Source organism: Sciurus vulgaris (assembly GCF_902686455.1).
Source record: "Sciurus vulgaris genome assembly, chromosome: 6".
NCBI lineage: Eukaryota > Metazoa > Chordata > Mammalia > Rodentia > Sciuridae > Sciurus > Sciurus vulgaris.
In genome coordinates this window covers 70434113-70444792 of record NC_136466.1, presented here as the reverse complement: position 1 = coordinate 70444792, position 10680 = coordinate 70434113, and the positions used below count along the sequence as shown (strand labels likewise).

Sequence of the window (10680 nt, the reverse complement as noted above, 5' to 3'; positions counted from 1 at the left end):
ACACCAAATTAGTAATCATCTCAGGAATTAGGCTAGGAGTTTTAAACTTTCCTCTCTGGGGAATTAAAAAATTTTTACTATGTAATGCTAAGTAGTTACACATATTAGCCATTTTAAAGACTGAAACAAATAATCTAAATTTTGGGATTGAACATGCATTTAAACCATTAGAAACATACAAAACATTTAAATAGTTATTGAGTACTGACTACATTCAAGGCACTGTGTTAGGCTTTGTATTATTGCAGTAAGTACCAAATAGTAGCAGAAAATCTCCCTTTAAAGCCTCCCAAAAAATAAAAGTAGAAAAATAAACAATATGAATGCCCAAAGAAATGAACAACTATATATTCACTGAGTAATTTAGAAATATTTTTGGCCTCTAGGGGTATGCCTTAAAACAAAGGGAGACCATTATCATGTCTGTAATAAATATAAGAAAGTCCAAGGCATTCTGAGTCCAGTGACATGCCGTATGTTTTGCATTACCACCTCATTATGGAAAGAGCCTAAAACATACAATTAAATTAGTTGCTGTAGAAGTGTTAGTTAATCTCAGTGGCATTTCTTGGGGGAGGGTACTAGGGATTGAACTCAGTGTTGCTTAACTCCACATTCCCAACCCATTTTATTTTTTATTTTGAGAAAACGTTCACTAAATTGCTTAGGACCTCACTAAATTGCTGACTTGGCTTAAATTTTTTTTTTTACTTGTAGATGGACACAATATCTACTATTTATTTATTTTATTTTATTTTTATGCAGTGCTGAGGATCAAATCCAGTGCCTCACATGTGCTAGACAAGTACTTTCCCACTGAGCTACTACCCTAGCCTTGAGGCTGGCTTTGAACTTAAAATCCTCTCTTAGCCTTCTGAGTCACTAGAATTATAGGCATGCACCACCACATCTGGGATCTTGGTGGCATTTTAAAAATATTTTACATCTTTTCTTTTCCATGCAAATAAAAGCAAATAAGTATCGTGTTGATTTTTTTTTTTTTTTTTTACTTAGAGACAGGGTCTGGCTGAGTTGCTTAGGACCTTGCTAATTTGCTGAGGCTAGCTTTGCACTTGCAATCCTCCTGCCTCAGCCTCCCAAGTTGCTGGGACTACCAGCATGTGCCACTATGACTGGCTATGTTGGTATTTCATCTACATTGGCCATATGAAAAGTTATTTACCATCTCTACATTGGATCCCCATGAGATACAGCTCAGGATGCATACATATCACCAATCTCTAAACACCATTTTCCACTATGTCTCTCTAATCAAGAACACACAGATGCTCCAAGTGATTCCAATATCAATTATTACATCTTGAACTGAAGAGTTGAAGGCTTTCCATCTATCCATTTCACCTACATTTTCTCTTTAACTTAACTTTTTAAAATAACCTTTATGTACATGTATTACTTATGTATTTATATATAATTAATCACTCCCAAACTCAATGGCATTAAAAACAATAAACATCTATTATATCACATAGTTTCTGTGGGTCCAAAATTCCAGAACAGTTTCTCTTGAATGGAAAACTTGATTTTAAACCACTCTTACACTTTAGATTTTGATAGAAGCATCACACTTCAAGGCAGCAAAATATCTTGTGTCAGTTATCTCCTACCAAATAAGAATATACTCCAAAATGGAGTTTATAAAATAACAACCATTTAGATCTTACAATATCTGTGGGTTGGGAATTCAGGAGTATCTTATCTAGGTATTTCTCTTTTTTATTAGTTCTTTTTAGTTATACATAATGTCAGAATTCATTTTGATGTAATTATAAAAGCATGGAATATAACTTGCTCTATTTCAGTCCCCTTCTACTTCTCCCCTCCTCTTTCTCCTGTTCCCTGCCCTCTACTTTATTGATTTTTCTGCTATTTACTTTTTTTAAATCAGTGCCTTGCAAATATATATAAAATTGTGATTCACCATGTATATTCATGTATGCACATAAGAAAGTTAGGTTAGGTTCATCCCTCTGTGCCTCCCTTTTCTTGACCCTCCTTCCTGCCCATCAATCCCCTTCCTTTATTCTACTGATCTGTCTCTATTTTGATGAAATTACCCCACCCTTTTTATTTTCTTTCTTTCTTTCCCTTTTTTTCCTCCTTATTTTGGATTAGTTTTCACAAAGCAAACATTCAACATTTTACTTCCTGGACCTGGTTTATTTCACTTAGTATGACAGTCTCCAATTCCATCCATTTACTGACAAATGCCATAATTTCATTCTTCTTTATTGCTGAGTATATATATACCACAATTTCTTTATCTATTCATCTATTAATGGGCACCTAGGTTTGTCGCATAGCTTTACTGTGAATTGTGCTGCCATAATATTAATGTGGATTCATCCCTATAGTATGTTAATTTTAGATCTTTGGGATTTATACCAGGAGTGAGATCTTAGCTAGGTATTTCTGACCTGGGGTTCTTTGATGAGGTTTCAGTCAAGATGTCAAATAGGGTTGCAGTCATCCAAAGTCTTGACCAGGGCTGGACAATCTGATTCTAAGATGGCTCACTCTCATAACTGGAAAGTTCTAAAGGTTAGCAAGGAGGCCTCAGTTTGTCACCACTGGGGCCTCTCTATAGGATCACTTGAGTATCCCCATGACATTGTGACTGATGTCCCCTGGAGTGAGTGATCAAAAAGACAGCAAGGCAAAAGTCACATGTTCATGACCTAGCCTTGCAAGTTACACATCACTCTTCCTACATCTTACTGGATACTCAGGACATTGATATTAAATGTAGGAGATAACACAAGGATATTAATACAAGGAGGCAAGACTCAATAGGAGCCATCTTGGAGACTAGCTATCACTATATCTATGAAGAATCAAAAGGAAACAAATTGAAAGAGAAGACAATAGAATGTGGGAAGAGAAAAATCTTCATGAGAAGGTCACTCTCAGGTTTAAGTTGACTAAGGAGAATGGGCATTCAGAGGAAGCACTATGGAATGCTGAAGTAAATTCAGGAAATGTTACTCTCTCCACCAAAAATGTATGATCCCGATTTTAAGAACATCTGTGACAAGTTATTTTTTATGGTTAGGAATGTTTTCTAAGATGCATAGGAAAAACCATGCTAAGATAATATATTATAAATAGATAAGAAGGGGACATGGACAGGGCCCAAGTGAACAAATATATGAAGAACAGGAAATATGCAAGAGAAGAGCATGTACATGGTAGAATGATAGATTGCAAAAGTGTGTATATTCCAATTTAATACTGGACCCCCCACCCCCCTTTTTTTCTTTTGAGTACTGGAGATTGAACCCAGGACCTTGTACATGCTTGGGCAAGCACTCTACCAGTGAGTTACATCTCCCAGTCCTTGGTTTTCATTCTTCTCAAATTAGTACAATATCTTACTTTGTTATCTGAATTAGCTGTTTATCTATTGAGAGAAAAGAGAGACATCTAAATTTTCCCCTTTGGTTCTTCTAAGAAACAACACTATAGAGATATTACTCATATCCGGAGCAAGGGAAAGAAGAGGATTTTAAAAATTAATATCCTACATCTAATAATGGGATTTAAGACACAAGCTACAATAGGAAAAAGAAACTGAAGTAGAGATGATAGGGAAATCTGAAAGAAAAAAGAATTGAAACTGACTGAGTTGATACTGACCTTGCTGTAGGCTTATTCTGCTGAGCATTTTTTCTGGGATCTGTGTGTACCTATGAGACAAGTCTTTCTCATGGAAAACAATGAAGGATTGCAGAATAGCTCTCTCAGGACATGTCTCTTAAAGTAGAATATATTTAATTTGAAGGTTAGTGAGTGGGATCATATGCTTCAAAGGCATTGCTAGTTATGTAGCAATATATGATAAGAAAAGGCAAGGCCTTTTAAATTTTAAATAATTGTCCAAAACTTATATAGGATACCATACAGCTGATTTTACAGAAATAATTTAGAAAAAGAGCAATATTTTCATCATTTTGTGATCTCCAGAGATGAAACAATGAAACTTTCAGATCTAAAGAAGCCCATATACCCATAATTACAGATAAATGTAAAGGACAATGTGTCCCAGTTCCATTACACAAATCTATATTGAAGAAAAATATTACATTGGAAACTATGCTACAATAGCCAAGGTCAGGGATCAGTATGAGGGTATTATTAGGGAAACAGTCTTTACTTTCATTGAATTGTCATACTTGGTTATACAAATAGTAGAGATAGAGGTCAAGTTCCATGATAAACATTTGACTAAACAGTTAGGCCTGGGGAGAACAGATCTCAGTATATGCTATAACATTACCCAAGGCAATAGGAAATCTTAAGCTATTGAAACCACTTTTCCCTGAATGTATTCCAAAGCATACCTACCAGAAAATAATGGCAAAGTAGTTTCCAACTTTTTAGTGAATACCACCACCTCTACAAGATGAAACATCCAAATCACATGCTCTTAGTAATTAGATTGAGTGGTCAGATAAGGTTAACAGAGCAAGTAAGGTTTGAGCTGAGACCAATGTCAGAAAGCTATCCATAACTATGTGTATATTGTACCAGGAAAAAGGAACTCTGAATGCTAAAACTCTGGCAGGAAAGAGATTGGCATTTGAAATATAGAAGGTTATTGTGGTTGCTGTGCAGTGAACAATCATTCTAGTCCATGTTTCCACTTAAAATTCTTATTGGAGGCATATATGTGAATGAATAATTATTGCAGCATTCTGTGTACTAGCAAATTTAAAAATGAATGACATAACTATCAATAGGGAGTGGATAACAGTAAGAAAAACTATTGTGAAAAACAGAATTATATATGTTGGTAAGAATATTTTATATATAGAATATATTAAGTTGCAGAATAAGGCATATCACAATGTTTGCATTACAAAAGTATACATATGTAATTGATTGTATACATCAGATAAAGGCATGGAATAACATATACCAAAATGTTAAGAATAGTTTACCCTATAAAGCTTATATGAGAAAAATGTTACTGATTTTTTGTAGAATCTATTTAAAATTTTTAAACTCTTTATTTCTTTAGTATTTTAAAAGAATAATTTTTAAAACATCCTTCAAAACTTCTGTTCATAAACCCAGGAATACTGAAAACTATAGTCCTAGTGTATACCATACTCATAAGCCAAGTGATTTGTGAGTAAAGTTGATCTTTTACAGTAACTCAATATTTACTTGGTTCCCAGTCTTCAATTAAGTCTTTCTCTTTTGAATTTTTTGTAACAGATAATTACTCCTTATGGAGGTTTTTATTTAAATGCTAATGCAAAGCTGTCTAAAATAAACTAAATAAACAATAGTTATAGTAGTAAGCTGAGTCAGTGTATTTTTAATTCAGATATATTTGAGGGAAACTTCACTTCTACTATAGTAACTTATAAGCTTTGATTTAGAAAAATGTCCTAAATTTGAAACCAATTGAGTTCATTTAAATAGCTGTTTCTTCAAACACTTTTCTACTGTTTATGTCACTCCTTAATTCAAAAATAATTATTAAATTCCTGTTATGGTTCATACCATAGTGAATAGGCAATGAAGTTTGCTCTTATCTTCCACTTACTATATTCCAAGCATTACCTTATTGCCCACTTACCATATTCCAGGTATTATTCTAGGTCCTTTATGTGATTAACAGCCAATGAGCCTATGGCCCTATGAGGTACATAATATTATCATCTCCATTTTAGACATGAGAAAACTGAGATGAATAGATTAAGTTACCCAAGATCACACAACTAATAGGTCACTGAGCTAGGATATAAAGATGTAAGTACAACATCTCTTAAGGTTTTAATCTCTATACCTTACTTTAGTAAGTTAACTGTGACAACAGGTTATTTTAGGGAAGATAAAGCATGTGTTAAAACAGAATGACTTTGACATTTGCCAGTCAATGAATGGATCTGGAGACTATCATACTAAGTGAAATAAGCCAAAAAACCAAAGGTCAAATGTTTTCACTAATATGTGAAAGCTAAAACACAATAAAAGTAAAAAGAGGAAGAAATTTGGTAGAATAAAGGAGAACAAAAGGAAGGGAGGGGAGTAGGAAAGAGTAGAATAAATCTAACAAATTTTCTATGTACACATATGAATGTATCCAAGTGAATTCCACCATCGTGTCCACCCACAAGGATAGGATCCTAATTAGAATAATATATATTCCATGCTTGTATAATTTTATCAAAATGGATACTACTGCCATGTATAACTAAACCAATAAAAATAATCATTGAAATGTAGATAAAAAAATTAAAGCATGTCTCTCAGTGAATTTATACAGTACTGGGGGATATGAGCAACAAGTAATTTATATTTTACTATGATAAATGCATACTAGAGTATGCATGGAATTATAGACACTAAGCGCTTAGTGCAGTACCTCATACCTAGGGTTTGCTACTGTTTAACACAATAAATATTTGTGCAATGACTGAAAGAGGGAAGCATAGAGTACAGGCAAAGCCACAATAGTCACTTTTAGATATGAGGTCAAGAAAGATTTCCTGTAGTGGTAGTTGAGACTCAAAAAGGAGTCTTCTAGATGGAATGAATAACGTTGTTAAAAGGCAATCAGGCCCAGGGAAGGAAGAATAAAAACTCCTTGAAAAAATGTAAATAGGTTCAGGATGTATTAACCATATAGTGAGGGGATGCAGTGAACTTAGGCTGAAGATGTATGTGGAAAGTTCATAATCTTTCATAATCTTGTGCATCTTTTTTTTAACTTGTTTTTTTTAATTGTTAACAAATGGGGCACAACTTGTTTCTGTTTGTATGTGAAGTAAAGGCATACCATTTGTGTAACCATACATTTACATAGGGTAATGGTGTTTGATTGTTACTTTTTCCTCCCCACCACCCCTCTTTTCCCTCTATACAGTCCCTCCTTCCTCCATTCTTGCCTCCCTCCCACCCCCTGTGCATCTTCTTAAGAAAATAAACTTAACCCAGAGCGCAATGATGTACCACTGAAGAATTTCAGGCATGGAAGTGGTATGATTAAACATGTTAGAAAGATCACTTTGGGCCAAGGGTGTACAATGGTGTAAGCCTGTAATCCCAGCTACTCAGGATGTTCACCAGTTGGACTCCAGCCTGGGAATCTTAGCAAGATTCTGACTCAAAGGCTGGGAGCATAGCTCAGTGGCAGATAGTCCCCAGGTTCAATTCCCAGTATGGGGCAAGGGTTAAAAACAAAAGATCACTTTGGTAGCAGTTAAAAAAAAAAAAAAAACAGCTGGGTGTGGTGGTGCACACCTGCAATCTGTTATTGGGGAGGCTGAGGCAGGATCCCAATTTTGAGATCAATAATTTTGTGAGATCCTCTCAAAATAAAAAAAGCCTGGGGATGAGACATAGCTTAGTAGTAGAGTGCCTGCCTAGCATATGTGAGGTCCTGGGTTCAATCCCTAGTACTAGGGGGAAAAAAGCAGATGCTAAAATGTTCATACACACACACCAGTTAGGAAGCTATTGCCATTTGCTAGGCAAGAGACAAAATGGCTTGAACTAGGACAATGGCAGTGTGGTTGAGTGACTGAAATGCTCTTTAGAAGTAGTGAGGGAAAGACAGAAGTTAAGTTATAGTCCAAATTTCTAGATTCAACAGCTGGGGTGGATGGCAGTGACACTTATTTTCAATGAAATACAGATTAAGTTTTCAGGAAAAGATTGAGTTCTGTTTTGAATATGTAGAGTTGTAGTACCTGACTGATACTCTTTCACGTTTCCCAGTTGAATACACTAAATCTAATGCTCAGGTCAGGCTGAGAAATGTGGATTTGAGAATCAGTTAATAATTGAACCAGTGAGATCAACAGGCTATTCTGTTACTGTATCCAGCATCTTCTTCATTTTGACCACTGTACTTACTTCTTTGTGGGCACTTTTGATTAAATGACATGGATCACTTGTCATATTAAGTAACTGAAGAATTAAATTGAAAAGAACTAGAAATAGGATCTTAGTCAACACCAATGGAATCATTCATTAGACTATTTGTCATTGCTTTATTTCCAGTATTATACGGAGATAAGCTTAAGTTTAGTGCTTTTTGAGAAGGGCAGAAATAAATCCTCATCTACTAAAATTAGGATCATTTAGGAAGGCTCATTACCCAATGTTCCCAAACTCCACATAGTGCAGGTGTACTGAAACCTTATTATAAGATAAAGATGGTATTTCCTAATTTCTTTGCCCCTACAACATTCCCTTTTCTGAAAACCCCAAAGAACTGCTTCTTTACCTGCAAAATAAGATACTATTCATTAAACTCCACCAAGAACCTACCTGAAGCCCCACTACCCATGAAAGAACAAGATACAGTATAACATGAAAATTAGATGCTTTTATTTACTGTTAGAAACAATTTTATGAAAATGATTTGTATCCCTTCATGTGGGGAACTGCTTTAAGAAAATAAGAAAATAACTAATGAATGAAAAACATGTAAACAGCTTCACTGCCTACAGACTTGTTTCTTTCTATTGATCTCAGGTGACGAGAAAAGCAAAACAGCTTCTGTAAAATAAACAGGAGCAAAGTTCTACAATGAAACTGATAAAGCTAAATTGTTCAATTCACTCATTTTACAACTTTCCAAAATCATTTTTATGTCTATGCAATTCTACTTCCTAAAGAATAAACACATAGCAAAGTGGTTCTAAAAAAAAAACATACTGAGATAATTCAACAGAAATTCTAGCATTAGAAGCAATGGGAAGTCTTACTGTCCAAATGATGAAACCAAGACTTTCCAGTGTCAGGACTGAAATTAAGTATCAACATTCTTATCACTTCTCTAAAAGTGATTCTAGTTCTTCTTGCAAAGAACTAAGCTGCTCCTTTTCTCGGTCTTCCTTTTGTTTGAGTTCATCTAACACGGCCTGGAACCTGTTCTTGAGAGCCAGGTTTTCCACTTTCATAATAAGATCCTCTTGTCGTTTTGCTCTGTCCTGGGTCTCCTGCAGCTTCCCTTTCATGTTATCAATCTGTTTCTGAATTCCCATAACCAGTTGGTTGGTTCCTTCATTTTCTGGATGTTGTTCATCTGATTCATTTAGCTTGTCCTGCAGCTGTCTCTCCAGATCTTCTTCAGTGTCAATGATGTTTATATCATCTTCATCTTGATGTTGTGTCTCATCTTCATCTTCACTGCTGCTGCTGAGATCATTGAATATCTCTCGAAGCTCATCATGTTCCAATGAGTCATGGCCCTGTCTGTGGCCAGACATTCCCGGAGATGAGATATCAAGACCTTGATTTTCTGTCTCTTTTGTTTCATCTTCAGCAATTATTTCCCAACGAGTACTGACAGCTTCAGCATCTGTACTCAGCAACCGCTTCACTTCTTTCTCTACATCTGGAGATTCAATATATTTCTTCTTTGCTGTCTTCCGGAATCTTCTCTTTCTGACATTTTTCAGTGGCAGGGTAATCCCATGGTTCCAGACAAACTTTTTCTCTTTGTCCTTATCTTTTTTCTTGTTTGCTTTGGGATCAGTAGTAGCAACTGGTTCTTCCACAGGAGGATAGAGGTCACCATCAACTGTGGATACAAGCATCTGACAGATATCAGCTGTCTTGTAAAAGGTTTTTTTGTCAATGGTCTTCAAGCTTTCCATAACACATGGCAGATCTACCAATTTTGAGGCTAATGGAACCCGGTCCACTCTGACAATTCCATGACGGCCATCAGGGTGTAACTCAATTGTCAGTCTGTCTTTCAGGTTGACATGACCAGACTGTACTGCCCTCCTCACTGTAGAGGCATATTCTGGAGGTAGGCGTAATATAAACTGGCTCTCCAGTTCATGAGGAGCATCATCTTTGCTCTTACTCATCTTTACTTCTTTGTAACTCACTTCTCTAATAAACACTTGTTGCACTAAAAAGTTCCAGCTACTGCAACAGTTAAAAAGACCAGTGCGTTATGAACTGAAATCTTTAATTACAAGAGCAGCTAAGCAGAAAGCGGGTAAGCTTTTAATTTTTAATTAAGCCACAAGTCTTTTCTCTACAGTGATGGAACACCGGTTGTTACACATAGGCTTATTCACAAAAGTTCTTAAGTCTATTAGATGCAATGCCAAGTTCCAACCTCTAGGTGCCGCTGCCGGACAAAGCAGACGGAGCTGGCAAGCCAGCGAGCAGAAAGCAAATGGCGGCTCCTGCGCAGTGATTTTCCGCACAGAAAGTAAGGCCCAGCAAACAATCCCAATCCACAAACTCTCCCGGAACAAAAATATTCAAAAAGCGGGGCGCAGTGAGCTCTCTTCGCCTCGGATACTTACAATCCACTGCTGATTACACATTCAGTTTCTCTGGCCGGAGCGAAGCGAAAGAGAAAGCAGATGGAAGCAAAGCGGCGGCGGCTCTGAGCAGCAAAGCGTCCGGGAGCCAAGCGTCTCCCTTTAGATTTCTTTTTTCTTCCTGCTGCTTGGCAAAGTGATCCACTACAGATTACCGGTGAAAGGAGCTCGGACAGGCGGCGCGAGATCTCGCCGAGAGCCTCTGCTCTGAGCACCACCTCAGCAGCTCAACAACCCCACGATACCGAGCGGCGGCGAACTGGCAGAGAAGGAAGCGCTACGTCACGGCGCGGGGCGGGAGGCGGCTGTGAGTGACAGCTCAGCCTGGGCGGAAGTATAAGCTGCCTCAGCG

At 36.7% G+C, this 10680-nt stretch overlaps 1 protein-coding gene across 1 annotated transcript; it reads right to left on the bottom strand.

The window, feature by feature from the left end:
• Positions 1-8345: 8345 nt before the first annotated feature.
• TAF7 (TATA-box binding protein associated factor 7) lies at positions 8346-10604 on the bottom strand. Its single transcript, XM_079144391.1, has 2 exons — positions 10484-10604; positions 8346-9921 (listed from the first exon to the last, which is right to left on the bottom strand). The coding sequence occupies exon 2, from the start codon at positions 9858-9860 to the stop codon at positions 8811-8813; it is 1050 nt and encodes a 349-aa protein (XP_079000517.1). The 5' UTR covers positions 9861-9921; positions 10484-10604; the 3' UTR covers positions 8346-8810.
• Between the last annotated feature and the right edge of the window lie 76 nt (positions 10605-10680).

Coding starts and splice junctions, on each gene's coding strand:
- TAF7 (XM_079144391.1), bottom strand. CDS start 9,860: ATGAGTAAGAGCAAAGATGATGCTCCTCATGAACTGGAGAGCCAGTTT.